General features: G+C 43.4%; 1 protein-coding gene across 5 annotated transcripts in view; it reads right to left on the bottom strand.

Annotated features, from left to right (window-relative positions):
* FRMD4B (FERM domain containing 4B) overlaps positions 1-26,721 on the bottom strand; it is a 226,371-nt gene that overhangs the window by 152,008 nt on the left and 47,642 nt on the right. The window contains exons 1-2 of one of the 5 annotated variants that reach the window (XM_040454470.1): positions 23,302-23,414; positions 16,341-16,476 (exon numbers count right to left, since the gene is read on the bottom strand). The exons of 1 other annotated variant lie outside the window; for it this stretch is intronic. Coding sequence is in view for 2 of the 4 variants with exons in the window: in XM_040454467.1 (XP_040310401.1) it covers positions 23,302-23,463 (162 nt within the window). In the remaining 2 variants the exon portion in view is untranslated. Of the gene's footprint in view, positions 1-16,340; positions 16,477-23,301; positions 23,627-26,721 lie in introns of those variants that run through there. 3 more of the 5 variants (XM_040454472.1, XM_040454467.1, XM_040454468.1) reach the window with 3 other exon arrangements.

Here is a 26,721-nt window from a genome sequence, read left to right as displayed (position 1 = left end):
AGAAAGAAAGAAAGAAAGAAAGAAAGAAAGAAAGAAAGAAAGAAAGAAAGAAAGAGAGAGAAAGGAAGGAAGGAAGGAAGGAAGGAAGGAAGGAAGGAAGGAAGGAAGGAAGAAAAAGAGAAGGAAGGAAGAAAGAAAGAAGGAAGGAAGGAAGGAAGGAAGGAAGGAAGGAAGAAAGAAAAAGAAAGAAAGAAAAATGGAATAAATGAATCACTTATACCTCACTTTAAAAGGCCATGCTGTGGGTGGTTAGGCTGGAAGACCATGGATGGGGGAAGGAAAAAAATGTCATGCAATGGTTTTCCCAATGAAATACCATATATGGAGATTTTAAAAAAAATGCTGTAGCTCAAATGCCTTCGGCAGGAGTGACTCCAAGGAGAGCTACAAGGATGAGTCCAGGAGGGGCTTCTGTGTCAGGACCAACACATAGGTGCAGGTGAGGAGGCTAAATAAAACCACTTCAAAAAGAGGGACAGCACCAGACAACTATCACTCAAATTATCAGTTTATAGAACAAATGATCTAAAACATTAGAAGCAGATATTCCACTATGTAATCTGCATTCCTAAATTTGCATATATTCAAGTTGGCCTCAAACATGTGTTTTGAATCTTCTTACTGGGCAAATGGAGAATTACTTCATGTTTTGGGGAACCTTCTATTTGCGTATATACAGCAGTAGAAACGCCATAACCGTCAACTTTTCTCCCTGGGTTGGAGAGCCTTCTGAGATAACTATTGAGACATTTCTGACTGTACAGGAAGAGATTTTTCATGCTGAAAGAAAATCAGAGTTTGGACAACCAGTTTCAGAGTTGGGGCAACAGGATGGGCTAAAACCGGGAGGCCGGGCCAACTTGGAGGGTCAGGTGAAAGCCCACATCCCAAATACAGGGCTGGGGCAAGGTCAGGTTATGACCGTGAGAGCACGAGGGAGGATTAAAACAAGGAGACTGTCCGAGTGTCTGTTGGTTTTGCCTATTCAGAGTCTGATTCACCTTTTTCTAATAACAGATCCCTGCTCTTCTATGAGGGCATCATCTAAATGATTAGGGTGAAATTAACCTCATGCCCCCCTATCATGGGATCAACATGTGATTCGGGAATAGTGAAAAAAAAAAAAAAAACCAAAAACAACCAACTCTATCCCATTATCCTCACTTAGAGGGATCAGAGAAGTGTGTTTTTGTTCTGGATTAATGCTTTGCATTAATCACAAAATGATCACTCTCATTACAGAGCACTTCATATACCGGAGAAATGCCAGACGCACCATAAGATCCCAACACCCACAGTGTACTGGTTTTCTAAAAATCTGATGGCCGAGTCTAGCTCTGAACCATTTGCCATATACTAAGAGGACAACCTTGAAGGCCAGCTCCCTTCCTCCTGAATTTAGTGAGGTTTGCACTAAAGAAAGGTGTATTTCCTTTATAACTCCTCATCCTTCTCTCCTTCCACACCCAGGACCAGCTGAGTTCATTTCAAATATTCACTGAGCACCACATACGTGCAGGGCCCTGTGAGGGAAGTCAGGATGAAAACGCTCCAGTCAAGACCCTCAAGGGATTTACAGCCTATGTTGGTGTTTTGCAAGGAGAACAGAGTGGACATCTTCTTTTTCACCTCACGGCCAACCCTGCAGTTGAGAAATTATGCACCCCTTTCACACACAGTCTGGTTTCTGTTCATAATCTTTTATCAGTTTGTATGTAAGAGCTCTTTGGAGGCTGGTTTTTCTTAGATTTGCATTCACTCCAATAACTAGTTTTTGGGTGTCTATTAGGCGCTCGGCCTAATGAGTGTGTGACCTGTGTAGTCCCTCCATGATCCCATGCTCAGAAATGGCCCATACTTGATTTAAAGTTCTGCTGTCTTGTAATTCTTTATTTATTTTAGAAAGAGAGAGAGAGAGAGAGAGAGAGAGAGAGAGAGAGAGAGAGAGAGAATCCCAAGCAGGTTCCACACTCAGCTTGGAAGCCCAACTTGGTCCTCGATCCTACCACCCTGGGATCATGACCTGAGCTGAAATCAGGAGTTGGACACTCAACTGACTGAGCCACCCAGGTGTCCCAAATAGAACTTCTGTTTTAAAAGGAAGAGCACCGGGGTGCCAGGGTGTCTCAGTTGGTTAAACATCTGGCTTCAGCTCAGGTCATGATCTCACGGTTCTTGGGTTCAAGCCCTGCGCTGGGCTCTGTGCTGACAGTGTGGAGCGTGCTTGGGATTCTCTCTCTCTCTCTCTCTCTCTCTCTCTCTCTCTCTCTCTCTCTCCTCTCTCTGCCCCTCCCTGACTCGTGCTTTCTCTCACTCTCAAAATAAATAAATAAACTTAAAAGGAAGAGCACCAAATACAGAAAACTACTTCATAATTTATTAGAAACTGGGACAGCATCACTGACCGATAAGGAATATTTGAAGTTTATTTATGGTCTCCTTCAGGATCACATGTTTTAGCAGTTGGAGGGGGGACACCATGTCCAGGAAAAACAACCCTGATGGAAAAGTCCATTACTCATGTTCCCCTCCAGGAAGAAAAAGAGGGAAGTTTCTTGTTCTAGGCAGATTCTCTCACTTTCTTAACCATAAATGGAAAAACAGAGGTGAAAAAGACAGAGGAAGAAAGGTAAGCAATGTGAGGGTTTCCTTTCTGTCTGCTTCACAGGACCGGTGCCATCATAAGGTTCATGCAGTTTTTCAGGCGATGGACATAAATACTACAAAATCTGATCTCATTCCCATGTTTGGAAAAAGGAAGCAAAAAAGGCCTTGGAGTTCAGAAATCATCAAAAATGTTCCAACATCCATTGAAAAGTGCATGTATTCACTTTTGTCTAATTTTCTGATTTTAAATGCTACACGCAATAAAATAACAGTCAAGAGCCCATATTTACTGAGTGCGAACTGGTACTAGGTCCAAGGCCCCATGCTTTACAGATTATCTTCTTTTATTCGAACAACAACCCTCTGAAATGGGGAGTAGTTCATCTCTATCTTACAAATGAGAAATTGAGCCTTAGCGAATCTGGCACTAAAAGTCCCCCCAGTTGGGTGTATAACAGGATTCGAACCCAGGGCTGACATTCTTATACAGCCTTTCCGTTTGGCCACTGCAGGCAATGAGCAATGTGTCCAGGGGTTAGTAGGCAGGCATGCTGCTAGGTTTCCTTCCTGTATTTCTGAAGACTCTGTTTTTGTTTTTTCTTTTTCCCCTCTCCCTTTGCATTTCTTTAAAAACGAAACAAAACTTTTTATAATGGAAAATTCCAAGCCCTTACAAAAAGTGACAGCCTGTGCAATGAACCCTCATGTATCCTTCACCCAGTTTCAACACTTATGAACACATGGCTGATCTTGTTTCATTAATGCTCTCATCCACTTTCTGTCCTTCTGTCCTTTTACTCTGAAGCAAATCTAAGCATTCAAATAATTTCATCTGTAAATACTTCAATGTATAAGATAAGGACTCTTTTGTTTTTTGAGAGAGAGAGGGGAGCAAATGAGTAAGGGGCAGAGAGAGAGAGAGAGGGAGGGAGAGGGAGAGAAGGAAGTGGGCCTCAAGCTCACCTGATGTGGGACTCGAACTCCTGAACTACGAGATCATGACCTGAGTCGAAGTCAGATGCTTAATGACAGAGCCACCCAGGTGCCCAAAGATAAGGACTCTTTTTAAAAGCATAACCCCAATTATGTTAAAAAAAAAAAGTAACAATATTAGTATCATCAGATTTCCAGTTGGTGCTCCCATTTCCAGTTGTCTTGCTAATGTGTTTTTTTCAAGTTTGTTTCCATGTTGACCCGGAAAAGGTCCATACTTTACAATTTGTCGATACTTCTCCTGAATCTCTATTAACCTATAGTTTTCCCTTCCACTCATCTTGCTCTCTTTCTCTCTTCTATCTCATTGTAATTTATTTATTGAAGAAACTGAGCTGTTTATCCTGTACATTTCACCAGCTGAGTTTTGCTGATTATATCTGTATGGTGTCATTTAACATGGTCCTCTATCCACTGTATTTCCCATAAGTTGGTTGAATCTGAAGACTCAATCAGATTCCAGATGCATCATCTTTGGCAAGATTGTCTCCAAAGATGATGCATCTGGAATCTGATTGAGTCTTCAGATTACCAAGTGTTAGGTTACCAAGTGTGTTCCTCCATTAGGAGGGCCTTCTCTTTTTTGACGTTAGCTCAATAGCTACATCATTTAATGAATTAAGGATTGCAATATGGTGACTTTCTATTTGTCACCCTTTACTTATTAGCAAGAATATTTCAGTAATGAGAAATTTCCCCTCAGGGCACCTGGGTGGCTCAGTCGGTTAAGCATCAGGTTCTGGATCTCAGCACAGATCATGATCTCATGGTTTGTGAGATCGAGTCCTGCCTTGGACTCTGCACTGACAGCATGGAACCTGCTTGGGATTTTCTCTCTCCCTCTCTCTCTTTCCCTCTCCCTCCCCCATGCTTGTTTACTCTCACTCTCTTTCTCAAAATAAATAAACAAACTTAAAAAAAAAAAAGAAATTTCCCTTCATCTATTAACAGGTTACCTAGTGATAGGATTCATTATAGGAGACATAGGGCAAATGCTTGACTCTTTACCTTTATTTACCAGTTTTCAAGATAATGACTTGGCACTTCCAATGGTGGCCCAAATGATTTTTTAAGTATTTATAAACACTGGGGTGCTTGCGTGGCTCAGTCAGTTGAGCGTCCGACTTCGGCTCAGGTCATGATCTCACGGTTTGTGGGTTCGAGCCCCGCATTGGGCTCTGTACTGACAGCTCAGAGCCTGGAACCTGCTTCAAGTTCTGTGTCTCCCTCTCTCTCTGCCCCTCACCCACTCATGCTCTCTGACTCTCTCTCAAAAATGAATAAATATTAAAAAAAATTTTTTAATGTATTTATAAACACTGCATTTAAATACATTATATGTGTTTTAAACCATTAAAAGTATTGTCTTTACTGATGTTTGAACTGTTGCATCTTGGTCAATTCTTTGAGTCAGCTCCTGGTCCTCTGGACGTGACCCTAGAAGTCTTTGAGACTCTGCACTGGTGACCTTAAGCCTTGAGCAGCCTCATAAACATTTACCCTGGGTGCCATACCAACATTATCATATGTGCTCCATGACATGACAAAAAGTTGGGAATCACTAGCTTAGGGAATAGCCAGAATATTCCCAAGTTGCATGGAGGGTGATATTGATTCCTGACCAAATCAGGCCTCTTAGGATGGAAGAAGGGGCAAAAATTGGCTCTTGGAAGCAGGCTCAGAAAATGAATGGAGAACAAGAGAACCCATAAGGGAACAAACACAGCCAGTATCATGTCATGCAACGATCGTGTCTGTGCTGCATGGCCACTGCTGCCTTTGTGGTTCTGACTTCCACATGTTTGTTCCTCCAGCTCACCACTCCAAGAGCAGGAGTGCACAGGTGCCCGGGGGCCAGGTTGAGGCCTGGGGCCTGTCCTCTAGTTGAACTGGAAGGCAGACAGAGTAAGATCTAGCCTCCTTAGCAGCCACGGTAGGAAACCTGCACAGGGACCTGCCCTTTTGCCATGTGCATGGTGGGCACCTCCAAAAGAGAGTGGGGAGCTGGCAGAATGCCAATGGGGAGTGCTGCACAGCTAAAACATGAGGCCAGCCCTCGTTGAAGGGTTTCCTGTGGCAATTCCAATTTACCTGAGTTAGGTTGGCCCTGGTGGAAGGCTATACACAAATGGGTCTGCAGGTCAACCCATCATCACCCTCAAGGCGCTAGCTTCCGAACAGCCACGACCTTAATGGGACCAGCGGTTTCCACCACCTAAGTCCTCAGTTCTGGTGCCTCCCAAAATGAGACAAAAGACAGTTTCATGGTCGCTTGTGGCTGTGAAATCTCATCGAGACAATTCAGCTCTGGAAAAATTATATTTAAGTTAACAAATATGGATTTAGAGGGCCAAATAAGCTCAAAGGCCTAGGGCATCTAAGATGAAAAAGAGAAAATGAATCGGGTGTCGTTTTGCTCTCCTGCCCCAAGCTTTATCCCTTGTTACAAAATACATAAATAAAGGCCTTTGTGATTCCTTTCCAGCTTATCTAAACGGAGTACAGAACATTCATAGAAGAGAAAAAAAATTGCTGAAATCCACTAAAGAGTAAATGGGGGAAACCACAGTATGAAACCAAACAGGATAGCAAACATAGAAAGAACTATTCCCCACTATTTCTAAATCTTAAGATGGGCAGTGCATGACAGAGAGGGTAAATGAAAATGTATCTTTGGGATACTTGGATTTTAACCCGGCAATGCTCTACATAAACTTATTTTAACTATACAAGAGAATACCATACTACTTTGAGATGACATTTTCTAAGAGACTAAAATTTGCTCTCAAGTCTGGCTCTGAAAGCATGCAAACCAATTTATACTGTGATAAAATGCAGAATGTGATTCTCCTGATGTTCTCAGGCAAGAACAACTCCAGTGTTCCAAGCATTATGGCCCATAAGAAAGTTTGAAAATGGGACAGCTCCACTAATAAGTGAAATAAAATGAAACAAAGGTCTACAATATAAATTTTTTGGCTAGGAGAGTGGTATAAATCAAAAGTTGTTGGCTAGGGTATGAAAAGAAGGATTCTTGTTCATTCTACAGCAGCATAAATTGGTGCAACCTTTTTGGAAATCCAAATTATTTCCAAACAAGGTATTTATCTTGCTGAAATTCTCCCACAAATGTTTTGCATACAAAGATGTTCACTTTAGCACTTAGTAAAAACTGGAAGCAACCTGAATTCCTGGTAACGGGGGATTGGTGAAATTAATTATGGTATATTCATGTCATAAACTATGATATGGAATAGATATTCCATATCACAGTTATGAAAAATAATGAGAGATCAGAACTTAAATATGTCAGTAAATAAATACATTTCAAAATAAGATGAATAGGATGATCTCACCTTCGTAAAAAATTAATGTAAATATGTATGCCACTCTAGGTTTAGAAAATATCTGGTGAATATATACCACTGATAAAGTAGCTTCACTCTAGGCCATGCATTTATTTCATTTTTTAAAGTTTATTTATTTTTGAGAGAGAGAGAGAGAGAGCGGGGAAGGGACAGAGAGAAAGAGAGAGAGAGAATCCCAAACAGACTCCACACCGTCAGCGAAGAGTCTGATGCGGGACTCGAACTCACAAACCACGAGATCATGACCTAAGCTGAAATCAAGACCCACTGAACCACCCAGGCGCCCCTAGGCCATGCGTTTCTGTAACAGTTGTATTAATGGATTTATGTTATGTTATGTTATTTATTTTTTTAAAGTTTATTTACTTATTTTGAGAGAGGCAGAGAGAGAGAGAGAGAGCGAGAGAGAGCAGGGGAGGGGCACAGACAGAGGGAAAGAGAGAGAATCCCAGGCAGGCTTCATGCTGTCATTGTGAAGCCCAACATGGGACTTGATCTCACGAAGCATAAGATCATGACCTGAGCAAAGATCAAGAGTCAGACACTTAACCAACTGAGCCACCCTGGTGTTCCTGTATTTATATTATTTTAATGATAAAAAAAAATCTGTGGTACTCAGATGAGGAGAAATATTACTTTTTACTCAATAGTAATCCTACCGGTAATGATTAGTAATCATTATTAAATGGACACACAAGACAAATACTTGGGCAGACATACTACACACTGGATGCAATGACACAGGATTACATGGGACAGATCCCTGTTCCCCAGAATTCAACTGTTTGGAATAGGATGCTTTACAGATTATAAAAAATTACATATATCCTTGCAATAAAAAAATTTAAATTCAGAATTATGAATGTAGGGGTGCCTGGGTGGCTCAGTCGGTTGAGTGTCCGACTTCGGCTCGGGTCATGATCTCGCAGTCCGTGAGTTCGAGCCCCGCGTCGGGCTCTGGGCTGACAGCTCAGAGTCTGGAGCCTGCTTCTGATCCTGTGTCTCCCTCTCTCTCTGCCTCTCCCGCACTCATGCTCTGTCTCTCTCACTCTCAAAAATGAATAAATGTTTTTAAAAAATTAAAAAAAAAAAAGAATTAGGAACGTAAAACAAGGAGAAAGCTCTCCCTTCATCCACTTACAGTTCCCCGGGGTAAAAATTTTAATGGTCTTTATTATATATTTCCATTATATAATTTCCATTATATAATGGTCTTTAATATATTTCCAACCCTATTCTCCCATGTAAAGGAATACATACACACATTTCTTGCATAATATCTGTATCTGTTTCACTCTCTTCACACGCACGCACGCGCGCACACACACACACACACACACTCATCTTGTATACTGTTCCGTCTTTAGCCTTTGCTTTCACTCGAAATTATATCACTGGCAATTTGGGTAGGCTGTGATATATAGTTCTACATTCTTCCTGCTGATCTCATGGAGTCCATGGTACAGAAGTGTTATCATTTTATCATTTGTTCTCTTATTCACATCTCCAAGGGGTTGCTATTTCAAATAATGGTGCCAACGAAAATCTTGCACAGATAACATTATGTGAGAATATCCTTAAGATGACTTCCTAAAGTGGAAATGTTTGGTCAAAGAGGGCACATACTTCATATTTTGATTGGCTATAACTCAGCTTTCCTCTGAAAAGGTTGCAGCAATTTACCAGGTCAATTATGATTTAATTCTCCTGCTTCAAAATGTCCATCGCCTCTCTAATGCTTATTTTAGGTAAGTTCATTTAGATGATAGAGGAAAACAGCATCTTATTTCTAGGATACTTTTCCTTGACTTTTCTGCCTATATTAGTAGTCAGGGCCTTTTTCGTAAGCTATAATTTGCTGAATTCTTGTCCCATTCCCAGTCCTGAACTGAGCAGTCCAATGGCATTCTTTCACTTAAGCCTGACGACAATACTTTGAGATATTCTGTCCCCATTTTATAGATGATGCAGCTGAGGCTCAAAGGGGTTAGGCATCCTGTCCTAGGCAGTACAGCCAGTCAGGGATAAAGCACTGGATTAAGGCTCACATCCATATGATGCCAACTCCTCAGATCCCAAAGGATATGTGCATACCACTCAAAGGAAGTAGATAACACTTTTCATCTCATTACAAGGTCCATTAAAACAGAACAGATGTCATTAAATATCTGTAAATAATGAATGGAGCTGCTTTGGTGTAGAGACATCGAACTGTTGTTGCCCATTTCATCTGTGTTTTTTCTTCACACGTTCCTCAGGCCTGGAACCTCCTACCTGGTCTTGCAGAGGGTGGGTGGTTGCTGGGGAAGGAGAGGGGGCAAGTGTCGCCTTGTGAGCAACTCGCTCTACTGCCCCCTACTTAAATGCTCGGTACACCCCATGCAGCAGCTACGGAATGGCTCCACTTCACAGGCAGGGGAGCTAAGCTGAGCTGGGAGATGACATGGGAGCTTCAGCACAGAACCAGTTGTCTGGTTTCTTCTCTTTAAACTGTTGGAAACAGATGAGGTTGTTCATCGGTTTTCATTTCCTAAACTTCATCAAAATTGACAGCAACTTCCTAAAAAAGACCATCTGTTACGGAACCTAACCAGATTATTGGCACTGACTAATTACTTCAGGGTCATAACATAACTTAAAAAGTGATGTTGAAGGGGGAGCCTGGTTAAGCGTCTGACTCTGAATTTGGCTCAGGTCATAATCTCGCAGTTCACGGGTTCACGCACCGACTCGGGTTGTCTCTCTCTCTCAAAATAAATCAATCAATCTAAAAAAAAAAAGTGATGTTGAAGATGGGGGAAAGAAAGCAGAAGTTATGTTTGGTGAAAATGTTGGTTCATGGTTCTACTTTCTGGAAAAACTTCAGATACAGTCACGTATTTATACATTTATTTGTATATTGGTACTCACACACATGCATATACATATACATTATAAATTATTCATATGCTTAAACATGACCTAGTTAGCTCAGAGAAAATATACAAAAAAAAAAAAAGTCAGGAGGAAAGAGAAAAGGATAGAAAGACCATAATTAAATTTGATTTACTTAAAACACGCACAATATACAGCACAAAGGTGTGGCAAAGTTTTGCTGTATTTGTTACCTAATGCAGCGTAGGAGTCTGAAAAAAAATTAAATTGATCCGACTTGGTCGTGAATAAAGGCCACTGTTCAGACTCTGGCACTAACATCTCAGAAAAAAATTGTTTTTTTGAAACTGGGAGTTGGCTTCGGAAGTTTATTAAAGGAAAAACACATTCGCTAAAGTATATCATTTCCAAAAGGTATTTGAGAACCAAGTCTTATGAGCTTGGCTGGACCAATATTTGGCATCAAGACCTTGAAATATTAACATATAAAAAGTTAAGGAAGAAAGAAGCCCATCAATTTAAATATGAGTTGAGAGTTAATACTCTTTATACCCTGACCAGATTGTTTCAAACTTAAAACATTAATTTCCTTTAAAAACTGGTATTAGAGTATTTATTAAAGGTAGATGCACTTTTCCTTCAGGAATTATTTGGGAAATTCCTAGTATTACTTTTTCTGCTGGGGCTTATGATTCTGTCGTTATTTGAGGTTGATAATTAGACACAATAAGCAGCTCTTGTAACTCAAAGGGTCAAATTCTCTTTATATTGTCTGTGCTTGCAGAATTTTCAAAAGCCTGGACACGGCCAAAGACCTAGGGAAAAGCAAGCTTTTAATTAAACACTAATGAAGACCAGAAAAAAAAAAATGTTGTTGTTTTTTTCTTTTCTCCCAAGAAACCAGGCAAATCCAGAGGGTCGTTCCTTCTATCCGTAACTCCAATGGATGGGCATGACACGAGACACGGTCAGAATGATGAGCCGTCCACAGCAAGCCAAAAAAAAAAAAAAAAGAAAGCACAACGTCTGAACTGTCTGTCAGCATTGGTCAGGCAACACAGGGCACCTTCCAGAACCTAACCACAGGGCTGGGCACAGGAAACAGCGATCACTTGACAGTCAGAGCTGACAAGAGCTGCAGAAACTGCCAACTTCCCCACCCTGGGCTGGGCACAGACCAGGACTTGCAAGCTGGCCGTCCACACAAGCTAGGGTCCTTGGGTGAGCCCGTTTTCACAGGCCCTGGAGGGAATAGCCTAGTCTCCGATCTCAAACACTGCTTTTTGAATGAGCTGGGACCAGAGGCACATCACAGAACACGTCAGAGAACCCAAACAAATTTATTCTCAAGCTACAATACTTAGGTTGGCTGGGGGCTATTTTCAATAAGGAAAAGCAATAAACATACACACACAAATACATTTCTACCTGCACGGCTTTTTCCTTGCATGAAGTTTCCTCAACTATATAGACCGCAAACATTCCCTTTGGACAGAGCTCCCCTAATGCTACTTTTTGCCTCCTCCGAATTCTTGGTATCTCCCTACACCACAGGCTGCCGTCACTCCTACCCAGGTCCCCAGCAGGTCTCACTGGACATTAGAAACAGCCTCGTAATTGTCTTACCCGTCCCTAGACACTCCCCGCAGAGTGGCTAGAGTGAGCTTCTTAAAGTGTGAAGCAGATTCCTTTGTTCATTTAGTCAACGAGTATCTCCGAAGGGTAGATTAGGTTCCAGGCATTGGGGACACTACAGCCAACAAAGCCAAGTCCCTGCCCGTCTTCAGCTAATGTTCTGGCTGGGCAGACACCAGTGAGCGTCTAAATAAAGTTCTAACATTAGGTGGCAATAGGGTTAGGAAGAAAAATAAAGCAGGACAAGAGAAAGGTCAGGGGTGGCCTCTTAGTCTGGGGTGGAAAGGAGGAAAAGACAAAACCCCAGGTTCCAGGCAGAGAAAAACCCAAGGGCAAAGGCTCTGAGGGTGGAACGCATTTGGTGGGCTTAAGCCACAGCAGGGAGGCCAGTGTCACTGGAGAAGAGTTAGGGGACAAGTGTGAGGAGTGAACACCAGAAGCTGAGTGTGTTTGCTGACAGCGGGGGTACAGGAACCTAGAGAAAGGGGCGCCGATCACGTGGAGCCTTGTGGCTGATCATGGTGAGCCTAGGCTTTTCTGAGTTGGGACGTCACAGGAGGGATTCACATAAGAGAATGGTGTGATCTGAGTTGCTTCTGGAGCCTGGATTGAGACCATTCACGACTGAGGCTCAACCAGGTCATTAATCCCTGCTATGCCGCTAGGGTTTGGCAGAGGAGAATGGAGACTATGGCAGTCCTAGGACTTCAGGCGGGCAAAGGTGGCAAAGGAAGAGGCTGAATGGTTTGCAAACTAAGCCCATCCCCTACGATGGCTGAGTGAATGGGATTTGTATTTAGACAGAACGGAGCTCCAATCTTTGCTCGTGGGCAAGTTACTTAGCAGCTCTAAACAGGTCCCGCGTTTGCCAGGTGGGTTCAGTAATACCTATTACATGTCGCTGTTAGGAGACTTAAATGAAATGGTAACTATAAAGGGCTTAGCACTATGTCTGACACTGAAAATGTTCACTAAATAGAAATAGCCATAGCTAACACTTTTTTTAAAGTTTATTTATTTATTTTGAGGAGGGGGGAGAGAGAGAGAGAGAGAGAGAGCGCCACCCCACGAGTAGGGAGAGGCAGAAAGAGAATCCCAAGCAGGCTCTGCACTCTCAGCACAGAGCCCAGCTGAGGGCTTGATCTCACAAACCTGAGCCGAGATCCAGAGTCAGATGCTTAACCGAGCCACCCAGGCGCCCCACCATAACACTTTTGAAACGCTTACCATGAACCAGGCACCCTAGTGAAATCTTTATTTATTTGTGTTGTCCCCTCAACAACCCCGGGTGGTAGACCCTATTATCATCCTCATCTCAAACACGAGAAAATGAGGCACAGAGAGGTCCCATAATTTGCCCATGCCACACAGCTATTAAATGAAAAGTGTTTGGAGTTACATCCTGGTCAGACTTTGCACTCATAACTCCTAGTATGATAACATTAAGCTTAGGATCAAGTTTTTCAACCCATGTTATTTTTAACCTTCATACCATGTAAGTGTGAGTATTGTTTTATCTTTGTATTGGTAAAGAAACAGGCTCAGAGCAATTAAGCAGCTTGGCTCAAGGTCACACAGCTGCTAAGTCAGGAAGCCTTGATTTTACCGGGTCCAGCTAACTACAGCTCATTCTGTTTCCCTATTTTGTCAAGGCCCTTTTCTCTCTCAGATAATAAGCATCTAATCACATTTTAATGAGACAAACTCATTTCTGTAAAAATATTTGCTGGCTACATTACCCAAGGGTAGCATGATGCTTGTAATAACTGGGTCTCCTTAGCAGTTGCAAATCTCAGGGTCATATCAAAGGAGAGCTTACACAGATGAGAAAGACAGCGGTCAGTGGGGTTCCAGAGCCTTCGTGCGTAAGAGTCTAGGGCTCAGGGTCGAGAAGAGGAAAGTTTAATAGCTTCGTAATGCGGAGAGGAGGAGGGAGGATCCAAGGCTTCTGCAGACTTTAGGGGTTCCAATGGTTATTCACATAAATAAGAAACTGAAAACACTGAACCTATAAAGATGACTATTTACCAGGCACTCATGCACCCATCCAACCAACCATCTACCCCCACATATATCTAACAATATTTACTGACAATACCAATATGTTTAATTTCTACCGTGATCCCAGGAGAGAAACGCTTTAAGTGAGATACTCTAATTATCTATATTTTACAGCCCAAAAAATCAGTCTCAGAACTCACATGGCTAAAAAAGGTGAGTTAGGAATTTGAATTCAGGCAGTTTGAGTGCACGGACTTCATTTTAAAGCACGAGGCTATGTTTCCACCCCATGTTTGTTTGAGTGAAAGACTAAGTTAATAAATTGATAAGACTCTATCTTTATGTGCTGTTTACCTCTTAATAAATAAAGTAGCAAGTCAGTGGCAAGAGGCTGAGCACTGGAATCAGACAGAACTCCATTCAAATTCCAGCACCATGACTTATTAGTTAATAAGTATATAAAACCAATAAAGTGGGGTTCATGATATCATCTTGTAGAGTTGTTACAAGGACAAAGATAAGACACAACATCTCATAAAGCTAAAAATCTTCTGTACATACACTGGAGAAGTTCTTGATCATAAGCCCAAGGAAACAAATACAGAACTTTTCACTATTGTCTTTTGAGACAGTGAAAAATTGTATGCAACCTAAGTGTCCATCAACAAAAGATTGGTTATATTCATGCGATGGAATATAGGGATTAAAATGAATTTAGAGATAAATCCCACAAGCTTGTTGAGAGAATAATAAGGCAGTAGAATGATATATCCTTCTATAAATTTGACAAACATAGAAAGGTTATCTATTTATAGATACAAACATAGGTGTCAAAATTATCAAAACATGCCCAGGAATGAGACACATGAACTTCGCGGTAGGATTTTAGGGAGAGAGGAAAAGTACGAGGGTGGTTTCAACTGATTCTTTTTTTTTTTTTTTTAATTTTTTTTTCAACATTTATTTATTTTTGGGACAGAGAGAGACAGCATGAACGGGCGAGGGGCAGAGAGAGAGAGGGAGACACAGAATCGGAAACAGGCTCCAGGCTCTGAGCCATCAGCCCAGAGCCCGACGCGGGGCTCGAACTCACAGACCGCGAGATCGTGACCTGGCTGAAGTCGGACGCTTAACCGACTGCGCCACCCAGGCGCCCCATGGTTTCAACTGATTCTATATAGTTTGGTTACATTTTTAAAAAGTATCTGAAGCAAACATGGCAAAATATTAAGATGTCTTAAAACCGAGTGGTGGGTGCATGGCTTTTTTACTCATACTATCTTTTATATGTTTGTATATTGAAAAAAAAAAAAAAACCCTCAGGGGTTTTGGTCTTGTTTTGTCTTGTTTTAAGATAACGCAATTAAAGTGCCGAGCAGAAGACTCAGCACACAGCGGCTGCTACATAATTAGTAGCTATTAGTCAAGGCAGGGACACTACATAAAAGCACCAGTTAGGGAAAAATAGTTATTTAATCAACAAGGTTTGCCCAAACACAAAATTCAAGAGACTAAAAAAGATTAGGACATTAGGGGGAAAATGGTACTATTTATCGCATTCATCAGCCTCTTTCAAGTCAAGTTTATTTTCAAGGATGCCAGAATCTATACCTGTTACATATGAACACCTAGAGGCACACATATGTGTAATTACATAGAGATGGCAATTTTAATTTTTTTCACGAGGGTCTAATTTTCTGCCTCCTTTCTGTGCTTGAAGTCATATCATCTTGCTGTAAAGTTTAGAACTACAGGTCTGATTTCCTATTCGAAACCTTCACACTTTTCCATAGCCTCCAAATCAGACATCACAAAGCCAATGTTCAAAATAAACAGAAGAGGGGGATAAACAGGAAGTTACTCTGTGCTGCAACTCCACCGAGAAGGGACGGTAGGAGGAAAAACAAACACCATTCTGAAAGGCAGGGGAGTCTTTAACTTGGTGTTTCTCAAGCTGGACGACAAAGGCTCCGAAATGCTTTTCAAAGATACTGAGACTGATTTCGTCGATTGTAAATAACACAGTCTTTCAGAAGTATACTTCTGTCAAGTGATGGCCTAGAACATTAAGACCGCTTTCCTTCTCAGTTTTGGGGTATCTTCACATCTCAGTTCCTTGCCCTAAAACCCTAGTCTTTGGTTACCAGAAAAGGTGGGAGATGAATTTGCTCAGCGATAAGGAGACTCGTATTTCATTTATCTGCCAGGTTTTCTCTCCTTTCTGTATGTGTTGCTGCTGTTAACTGACTCCATGGCTGCCCAATCCCTTCAACAGTGTAGGATCCAATCAGGAGGCTGCCCTGAGAGTGAGACTGTGTCCTGAAGCCAGATTCCACATCCTTTAAATCAACGCAATCCTTACTTTCCACTTCCTTCCTGTGGGTCCTTCCTCAGTTCAGGCTTTGATCCCGGCACCCGTTGGGCAGGCATTTGCAGAAGACCCCATGATGTGCTGCCCAGACCTATTCCCTCAGCTACCAGGAACATTCTAAGCTGACAGCTCTCAGCTCCCTCTGGGGATTGCCCTCCCTTATAGAGCTGCCTACCTCAAGGTCAAGGTCACTCCGCGTTCTCAAGGGCAGTCTACTGCCAACAACGTGTTGATGTAGGTGGGAGGGAAGAACAGCCCTCTTGTTCCAAATGGGGACAACTCTCAGTTCCAGAGCTACCCAGGAGGGCAGCTGAAGGCATTGCTGAGCCTGAATTACAGCCCCGTTTCTCCTCTGCTCCTCCTGCTTCTTTCTATTGCCTTCTACAGGTGTTGATCCCAGTGAGCTCTCTGGTAAACTTCCTGCTCGTTAATTTGTTTCAGGAACCAAATCTGCATCAGCATTCACGCTGTTCCAGGGTAGGACTGCTTACCTGGCCCCTGCAGTTGAGTGCGTGACTGATCAGCTCTGACCAAGGACCCGCAAGAAGTCACAGGAGCTACTTAGAGGCCAAGCATTTAGTTGCCAGTGCCAAGTCCCGAGGAGCTCTTCACTCTCCATCATGGTAACTGGCAACGTGAAAGAACATTCTGTGAGTCTAAGTGACAGTGATGAGCAGAGCTAATGGACAACCTGTGATTGGACGGTAGTGTGAACCACAAACAAACCTTTACTTCTTTAAGCCATTAGGATACTGGGGCCGTTTGTTGCCATGGCAAAACCTAGCCTATCCTGACCTATACACCTGTGTCACTGCAGCAGCCCCCTAGCTCCCCTTCCTTTCCCGCCTCCACTATGTCACCCTCTCCCAAATCTGTCAGCCTCACTGCTGCCAGTGATACTGCTCAATCAACCTCTCCCCTGCCCCCGAAGTTCTGCAGAAAAATATCAAAATCCTAAAGTAAAAGATCATTCCAATTCAGATGTTACTCTCAATCAAAATCTCTGCCTCTGGTTCCGACTCGCTCTTTTTCTCTCCCCTGCTCCTGCCCTCTCTCCCCATCGGCCTTAAAAAACTGTTTATAATTCCACCAAAGCCATGTTTTCCTATGCCTGAAATGCCCTTCTGCGTTTCTTCATCTATCCAACTCCTACTTTCCCCTCAAACCTCGGCTTGAGAATTGCCTCCTCCAGGAAGCCTCCTTGGCTCTCTTCCTCTCCCTTTTTGCTTTTCTCCCGTCTGACTTAGATTCCCTCCACTAGTGTGCCTAGAGCACCTTGGCCAAGGGCCTCCCACAGAGTTTCATTTCCTTATCTGTCTCTCCTCCTTGACAAGAGATTTCTTGACGTCAGGAAAAACGCCTATCTTGACCTTGTGTGGCTGACACCTTGGGACAGTAGCAGGGATGGGGTAAGCACTCTGATCATTATTTTAGGTACAAATAAATGAACAAACAAACGAGTCAATCTGTAACTCCAATCGTGTTCTACAACAAAGGACCTCGTAAAGGTAAACTGAACATTCATCCTGAATATTTATTTATTATTTTCCTGGTGACTAAGTTTTTGATGAGAAAATTCTTTCATATTCCTTCAAGTTCTATTTTTTCTATGACTGAAGTCTGGACCTTTTCCCCTCTAGCATTCTGTACCCAATACATTGCTTTTTTTTTCTAGTGTGGGAACTGTTGAACTTTTTCTGTAAAGGAGCTGACAGTAAGTATTTTCACCTTTGTGGCCAATATCATCTTTGTATGAACTACCTGACTGTAAGTAGTTAAGTCACAACTACTCAACTCTGCCACTGTAATGCAAAAGCAGCCATAGACACCAAGCAAATGGGTGAGCAGGGCTGTGTGCCAATAAAACTTTATTTACAAAAACAGAAGGCTGTGTGTGCAATAAACTTTATTTGCAAAAACGAGAGACAGGACAGTTTTCTCTTGTGAGTCACAGTTTGTCAGCCCCTCTTCTAGTCTGTGTAACTCAGAGTAATGTGGAGAGTGAAGGGTGGGGACAAGCAAAATATACAGGGTTTGAAGCACACAGGCCACTGAATGCTCAATGGGGAACCTGCCTTTTGGGGGCGTTGGTCTTTTCCTGCCAATGCGGTGGGATGCAAAGTTCATTTGTTATCAGGATCATCAAAGTGTTGGACAAAGAGAGATTATTTCCTTAGCGACCCTAATGGGAGCTGCCTGTATTTCCTAGAGTTTTTGTATGGCTTAAAATGTGGGTCTACTGTGTGAAGACAAGAAAAAATACCCAAGGCCCACCCTACACACGCTGTGGGAAACCACAGTCTCTTTCAGTGAACATCCTTGCCTGTAAAGATGGGAATGTACTTTCCAGAGAACTAGTATCACTTATAAAAAAAATAATAGTAATACCCGGTGCTACTTTATCAAGTACCTTCTACGGGTCTGCTGTTAAGTACGGTACATACCCAAGGGCTAACATTTATTGAGCATTTGCTTATATCAGGAAGGGCATTTAGTGTTACAGATACTATCTCATGAATTTTTCATCCTGTTCATAATGCAGGTACTACAGTTCTCCCCTTATACCCAGGAGGCTCAAGGGGGGAAAGCGGTTTGGTCAAGGTCAAATTTGCTAAACTTTGAGTCTATAGCCTCTGCTGTTCTGAACTGTATGCTCCCCACTCAGTGCCAACTGCCTGCCACAGGGGAGCTGACCCGGCCTCTTATGGTCACTTGAATATCTCAAATTCTGTCTAAGTTACCTCCTGCTGGAAGGCAATGACTCCATTCAGAGTTTGCAAGAAATTCTAGCTTTGAGGTGTTGGGGATGAGGGGACAGCTTAATCCCAAGAAACAAGCTGAGGCCTTTGTTAGAACATGTCATGCTTAATAAAAAGCAAAGGGTGTTGATCTTTTTTTCAACCACATTCTCCCACCATTTTCTACTTCAGTTGTTTGTTAACCCTAATTAATTGCTATAACAGAACCCATCCAGGCAAGATATCAGCAGGATAGATATACGGCTGATGAATCAGCTTTTAAGGTTTAGCCCCAAATGGAAGGTGAATGTCTCAGTCTGCTACTTTAACCAAATTCAAAGCTTCACGCATAAAGTAAGTCTTTGTTAAAAGGCAGCCTCAGTGCCGCTTCAGCCTGCTTTTTATTTAGTCGCGTTACTACAGAAATGCCTTATAGCTAGCGCCTTAATTATTCATAGCTTTTGGCAAATTAAGTCTCCTGCCTCTCCAATATCTAGATGTAGAGGAAGTGTTCAATTCCAAAGAAATGATGCCTTCCCGGCTGTGCCAGGCAGGCAATAACGTTGTTGCCAGATTCCTTATGAATAGGTGGGAGATCTTATTTCACGTATAGTATATAAATAAACAAAACACCCCCAGGGAACCGTCAGGTATTTCATGTAATGGATATCTCCCGCACCACCCTTATTTCTCTCTGGCGTGATTGAGCCCGGATTTCCTTACAAACCAGACTATTCAGACTAGAAGCAAGAAAGATGACACCTTTCTATCGTCAAGATGATAAAAAACTGAGTTCAGTAAAATATGTAACCCTGTGGTGTTTCCAGTCCATTTGCCACTAAACTGGACAGTACCACTGAACACTCCCCTTCATGCTTTAGAATTTGTAATTATGGGATAGCAATAAGGTATTCTAATGATGAGCCCCCACCCCTTTAACTCAAATTACGGCGGCGAAATACTTAGAAATATATTTGCCATTAATCTTTATTATATTAGAGAGCTCTAGATTTGAGGTTCTAATAATTCAAGTGTAGGGGGCATTGCTGATTGCAGCTCAACTGAGCATTGACCCTCCCCCACTGTTTGGCAGCTGTGTGGTCTGCCTGGGACCAACTTCACTCCCAGCTTCACAAATGGGTCTGCTCTCCCACTGGTCTAAGCCAATCAGTGTAATTAGTGTTTCTCAACAGTTTTATTCACGATCATCTTTTTAAGGAGCCTTTTAGATACTTTTTTGTTTGCTAGTCACCTCCTCCCCCTGCAAATTCTAATGCCAGTAGAATCCTGTATATCTGTTTAGGTATTCTATGTACATCCGTGCTCTATACACAAAAAAAGAGTAAGATTCTTGTGCCACCCTCCTACCTTTAAGAAACAATGTTTGCCTCTTGGGGGTCATGTCACTCCCATTGAGAATGCCTGAATTATAATCCCATTCCCTGTGCCATTCAGTGCATGGCATTGGGGGTGGGCACCGTCCCTAAGTTAACCCAACAGAGTGAAAACTGGAATTTTTTTTTTTTTTTTGATAGCTGGTGGATATGAGAAGTTTTCTTTCTTCCTGAATGGGTTGATATCTGGATCTAAGCCCTGGAACTGCTGCAGCTATCTGCTATCATGATGGAAGAAACCAGCCGAAGAAAAAGCCAACACACGAACAAGGCTGGAAGAATCATGGGCAACAAGTATAGTGCTCTGATCAAACCATACCTGAAGTTCATCCAACTGCTAGACTTCTCAGTTGTGTCAAAAGTGCCTTCTTTTTTTTTTTTTTTTTTTAATTTTTTCTTTTTTTCAACGTTTATTTATTTTTGGGACAGAGAGAGACAGAGCATGAACGGGGGAGGGGCAGAGAGAGAGGGAGACACAGAATCTGAAACAGGCTCCAGGCTCTGAGCCATCAGCCCAGAGCCCGATGCGGGGCTCGAACTCGCGGACCGCGAGATCGTGACCTGGCTGAAGTCGGACGCTTAACCGACTGCGCCACCCAGGCGCCCCAGAAAGTGCCTTCTTTTTAATTTGTAGGTTAGTATGAGTTGGGTTTCTAAAATGACAGAGCAGATAACATTTGTTGAATGTCTCCTAAACTCTAGGCACTGGGCTAAATATCTTGTGTCAATTAATTCTTCTATCAAACTCTGTGATTAGCACTATCATATTTCCCATTTTATGCATGATTAAACTGAAGCATACTAAGGGTAAGTAACTTACTCATGATCAAGTGTAGGCAGAGGTCGGATTTATTCCTATGTCTCTCGAACTTGGAGCCTAAGGTATTAACTACTTTATTATACTGCCTTTCAGTTCTATATAATTTATTTATTTATTTAAAAAAAATTTTTTTAACGTTTATTTATTTTTGAGACAGAGAGAGACAGAGCATGAACGGGGGAGGGTCAGAGAGAGAGGGAGACACAGAATCCGAAACAGGCTCCAGGCTCTGAGCCATCAGCACAGAGCCCGACGCGGGGCTTGAACTCACGAACCGCGAGATCATGACCTGAGCCGAAGTCGGACGCTTAACCGACTGAGCCACCCAGGCGCCCCAAGTTCTATGTAATTTAAATGACTATTTTCTTGATCATTATTTAAAAGGCATTAATGAAAATAGTGTTTCTTTTTCTTAAGTTTTTAAAAATTTTATTTATTTATTGAGAGAGAGACAGAGAGAAAGAGAGAGAGAGAATCCCAAGCAGGTTCCACACCATCAGCACAGAGCCTGACACAGGGCTCGAACTCACAAACTATGAGATCATGACCTGAGCCGAAACCAAGAGTCGGACACTTAACTGACTGAGCCACCCAGGCGTCCCAAAAATGGTGTTTCTTTGCTAGCAATTAGTTTATATTGTGCAATTAAGAAATCTATGGTCCTTGCAAGTTTTTAAATATTCTAAAAATTCTTTTCTCATGTACAGGAAACTCTAAACTTAGAGATCATTTTCACTTATCATTATTTTAGATGTCCTTTTTTATTATCATGAGAGGGTATTGGCTCAGTCCCCATCCATTTAAAGAAGAGAAAATCTTCACTTTAGTAGGATAATCCTTCAAGTTGCTGTGCTTCTTAAAAATAATTATTGATAAAACTTATAAAGAGTCCATGGGGTCTCCAGATCCTGGAACCTCCATTTTTTATCTGGTCACTGACCGCAAAGAGATAAACTATAGCTCCCCTGAACTTGGGGAGAGACACATAAAGGCTGTCTGGTTGGTTCCAATACTTGTGTTCTCCTTTTAAAAGTTTCTCCAACCTTAAAAAGCAAAAACAAAACTCTATCGGGGTCACTTCTCCTACAGACCAACGCAACAATGATTTCCCCAAAGGCAGACACTTCAGGCTCCGAAATGCCAGGTGATCCATGGACTGTAGCCAGATGGGATCTATACCACAGCTCCATACTACTCTCAAACCCCCACATGCTGCCCCGCTTCTCAGCCTGGCTGTGGGATTCTCACAAACTGCAAAACATCAGAGACATATTACCCAAAGTAGGAGTCGTGAAAGCAAGAAGCAAATGTTCCTCACATTTTAACAAGGCTGATATGGACATCAAGGATGACGAGGGGATGCTGATTCTTTACACGCCCACAGTTTAACCCCCAGAGCCGATCTTTTAATTTTGCTTGATTGATGAAAGACTACAGCCTGTCAAAACCAGAGGCTCCGATCCCATATAGGACTCAATACAATGAGATATACATTATAGCCATAGTGGGAAGGGGGTGAGAGTAGGGGGAGCCAGGAACTGCAACAAAGCTCTTTCCACATCTCAGGAAAGAAAACATGATGATATATTCCTATAGCAAACACCAGGCTTAATCTTCCTAAATGCAATGTAGTTTTTTTTTTTTTTTTAACCTCAAAGATATTAACAACCCAAGCAGAGGACTTTATTTAAACCCACAAATGACTGTCCAAAAAAAAAAAAAAAAAAAATCCAGGGAAGCTTCAGTCCCCAGAGAAGATGATGAACGGTCTCCCAGTTGAATAAAGTTGCTGCATTTTTTGTCTGCAGGATGGGACCTAGCAGAGAAATAAAGAGGCTGTGTTGTGTGAGGGGACTAAATCCAAATGTAAGCATTCTGACAACGATCAGCCAGGCCACCCCTCCCTCCCCTAGCCATCCTCCTCCTGCAAAGTATTCACAATTTGCTGTCCTTCCTCCAAAAGCCAGTAGACACAGAATCAGCTTTTCCTGGCTCTGCCTTGCAATGTGGGGCTGCCTGATGGAAAACTGAAATACAAAGAATGAAAACCCACCAAGGCCCCTCTGATGGTAAATTGGTGTGACATGGCTGATCCTGAGATGCTCACCCCCACCCCACCCCCAATACAAGAAAAAGAAGGGATCGTCTGAATGTCAAAGTCGCTTCGGGCAGACCTTCTGCTGCAAAGCCACAGCTTTCTTAGCTAAGTGCCAGGCAGTACACCATCACTCTGTAACAGACGTCTGCAAATGCTGGTAGGAACTCGCAAGTGCCCCCGAGCCCAACGGGGGACAATCCACGAGCTTTGTCAGGCAACAGTTATCCACAGCTGCTGAAAATTGACCCAGGAGCCAAGCAGCCCGCTAGGAGTTTTAAAGAAAGAGAGAGGTGGAGACAGAGAGAGAGAGAGAGAGAGAATAAAATCATACAGGTGGAACCGGCTTCCCAAGAGCGCCTGGCATCCTGCAAGGGCCCTGGGGTGCCGCGCGCCCTGGCTCACCTGGTACACGTCCCGCAGCCCGCACCACGTCCGCAGCACCTGGTGGCAAGCCCGCAGCCTCTCCGTGTACCATCTTCGCAGCGTGGACACGGTCAAGTTCCACACGAAACGGCTGCCGCTGAACAGCAGGTCCTCCACTCCACACATGAACACCGAAGCCATGCCGCCTCCTCCCTGGGACCCCGGGGCTGCCCGGCTCCCCGCCGCTGCAGCGCAGCAAGCCCCCACCGCGGCGGCCCGACCGCCTAGGTTCCCAACGCCGGCTTCTGCGGGCAGCCTGGGGGTCAAGCCTTCCACCAAACTCGTCTCTCACCGTGCGTCCCGGCCAGCCTCCGGCGGCATGCCCCGGGATTGGGCGCCCGCCAGCCAACGGCTGCGGCTGGCACACAGAAGCCCAGTGTCCACCCCCGCCCGCTCCGCTGGCTGGCAGCGCCGAGCGAGCTGCGCTAAGCTCCGCCAGGCGAGCCCTCGGCGCTCCCGGGGCGCGGGAAGCCCTGGCCGGCGAGGACTCCCCCTGGCGCTCCCCGAGTGCGCTGGGCAGAGGGGGAAGTGGAGCGACTCTTTGCAGGCAGAGAGGAGAGCTGCATTTCAGCGCTCTTGCTTGCGCGTTCTGCAGACACACACACACACACACACACACACACACACACACGCACGCACGCACACACGCACGCACACGCACACACAGCAGCAGGCTGAGCCTCCTAAACCGCTTTGGGGAGCATCTCACTTTACACTACAGGGTCTTTGTACACACTGTACACGCTGATAAATACCTCTGGGCAGCCACAGATGCAGGAGGAAAAAAAAAAATCCTCCGAAGCATCCCTTGGGACCTCACTTCCCTGGGGGACAGCCCTGAACATCTCCTTGGTTGTGCTGGAGGCAGGAGATGAAGACAACGGTCTCAGAGCAACAGTGTGCGCGCGCCTGCACAACTTGCCTTGGCTTCTAATTTGAGGGTCTCCACGAAAATGACACCCCGCCTGTTGTTGCCAGCCAGAGGGCAGGTTCCCTCACCTTCACACTGTGCTAATTCCAATGCAGCAGTCCGTTCTCGAGAAAAACAAAGAGTGTTCTTGGTCTTTAGCAGATAGCTTCCAGTTATTATTTGCTGGGAAATCATGCTCACAGGAGAATCCCTGAATTGGTTCTGGAGAATTCGGCCTCTGGATATGTCTAGCAGCAGTTGCCAGCGCAAAACAGCACAGGTAGTTTATGCTCGACTTCACACTGAAGGAAATTGTTTGACCACTCATGAAGTCACCAGATAATTAATGGTTTTTGTTTTTTTACGTTCTCCCCCAGGAACTGATATTGCCTAAGGCATTTGGGAAAAAGCCCTCAAGGAGCCTCATATGCCACCAGTGTCTATTTTCCTTTAGAATATGTGTACATTTCAGTCGCATATAATAGTATAACGTTTGTTTTGTTTTTGTTTTTTTTTTTTTCAACATTTATTTATTTTTGGGACAGAGAGAGACAGAGCATGAACGGGGGAGGGGCAGAGAGAGAGGGAGACACAGAGTCGGAAACAGGCTCCAGGCTCCGAGCCATCAGCCCAGAGCCTGACGCGGGGCTCGAACTCACCATCGCGAGATCGTGACCTGGCTGAAGTCGGACGCTTAACCGACTGCGCCACCCAGGCGCCCCTGTTTTGTTTTAATGTTCATTTTGAGAGAGGCCAAGACAGTGTGAGTGAGTGAGGGAGGGGTGGAGAGAGGGGGAGGGAGAGAGAGAATCCCAAGTAGGCTCTGCACTGTCAGTGCAGAGCCTGATGCTGGGCTTGACTGAACTCACCAACGCGGACCATGACCTGGGCCAGATCAAGAGTCAGCCGCTTAACCAACAGAGCCACCCAGGTGCCCCTATATGACATTTCTTACAGCAAAAGCACTAGAGCAAATTCCAGGATGTTGTTTTTTTCCCCCCAGAATCCATCTGTAGGACAATTGTCTGTATTTTATTGATGGTTTCACACCTGGGCTGTAATCTTTGCTATTAAGTGGCAGAAAGTTAAGGTGCCAAAGCCTGTCTCCTGAACTAGCTCAGAAGGCTTCAGGACAGATTATCGACAAGCAAATCAGCTTTATTTCAGGTTTCAAATGTGCCTTTGGAATCTTAATTCAGTTGAAACTCAATCAGTCAGAACACAAAATGAGTTCTCAAAGTGCCTATTGTTTTTGAAGTGCCCATAATCACGAAACTTTTAAATGACATTTCTTTTACTACTTTTTACTTCTTTTTATTACTAATAAAATCACCTAAGAGTTTTTGGTTAGTTCACTGGACACCAGACCTGTTCCAAGATTTGGAAACAATTCTTCACAGTAAGTTCCTCTATGGGCTCATTAGTATTAGCATTCTGATGATATTTCCCAACATAATAGTCACGGTGTTTATACAAAATCAGAATATACTAGGTCTTATGGAATCAAAAGAAGTTGAACTTGGTTTGAAAAGGAAAATGTCATCATTCTAATGGAAAACTACTGAACTTCAAAAGTGGCATATTAGTATGAGTGAATGGTTGTGGTATATTTATTTTTTTAATGATGCAGCATGACTGTATTCTCGGAAATGTCGGGCAGCAAAGGGAATACCAGAATAAAACCTCCAACAGGTCAATTATCTCTGTCTCATGACACCATGCTCTCACAAGAGATGCTCTAGAAACCGGGACTGTTCTCTCTTTGTGCATAGGTCTAAAGTCAAGTTCCCAGGGGCGCCTGGGTGGCTCAGCTAGGCGGTTAGCTTCGGTTCAGGTTGTGATCTCACGGTTTGTGGGTTCGAGCCCTGCGTCGGGCTCTGTGCTGACAGCTGAGAGCCTGGAGCCTGCTTCAGATTCCATGTCTCCCTCTCTCTCTGCCCCTCACCTGCTCACATTCTGTCTCTCTCTCAAAAATAAATAAACATTAAAAAAAAAAAAGTCGAGTTCCCAAAAAGCTTTTTGAAGCTCGGTCTTCCCTAGCACAGCCAACTTTCCCTGGGGACTTGGAGAGCTGGTGGACACTCACAGCTGAATGCAAGACAAGACAAGACATCTTGTTGCCACCAATGTCAACACTGATGCTGCTTCTAAGCCAAACAGCTTTCCTCTCCTGTGGAAGGAGAGATTTGAAGTTCTAGGACAAGAAGGAAGGAAGGTCAAGTTCCTCCACACCAGGTACCAATGGGAGGGAAGTGGGGGGAACAATTGAACCCAGATGTGCAGCAGTGGAGAAAAGAGCGACCCAAGTGTGGCATCATTCTTAAAATGGACTAACCACATGGGACAAACCAGATCCCAGGCACACACCCTTGAAGCTGGTCTAAAATTTCCAGTGGAAAGGGAGCTAAATCAAGCCTGCTTCAAAATTATCTTGCCCTTTCTTTTCTTTTCTTTTCTTTTCTTTTCTTTTCTTTTCTTTTCTTTTCTTT

The sequence above is a fragment of the Herpailurus yagouaroundi genome, unplaced genomic scaffold (genome assembly GCF_014898765.1).
Source record: "Herpailurus yagouaroundi ecotype Mexico unplaced genomic scaffold, PumYag 213, whole genome shotgun sequence".
Classification (NCBI taxonomy): domain Eukaryota; kingdom Metazoa; phylum Chordata; class Mammalia; order Carnivora; family Felidae; genus Herpailurus; species Herpailurus yagouaroundi.
This window is presented reverse-complemented; position numbering and strand designations above follow the sequence as displayed.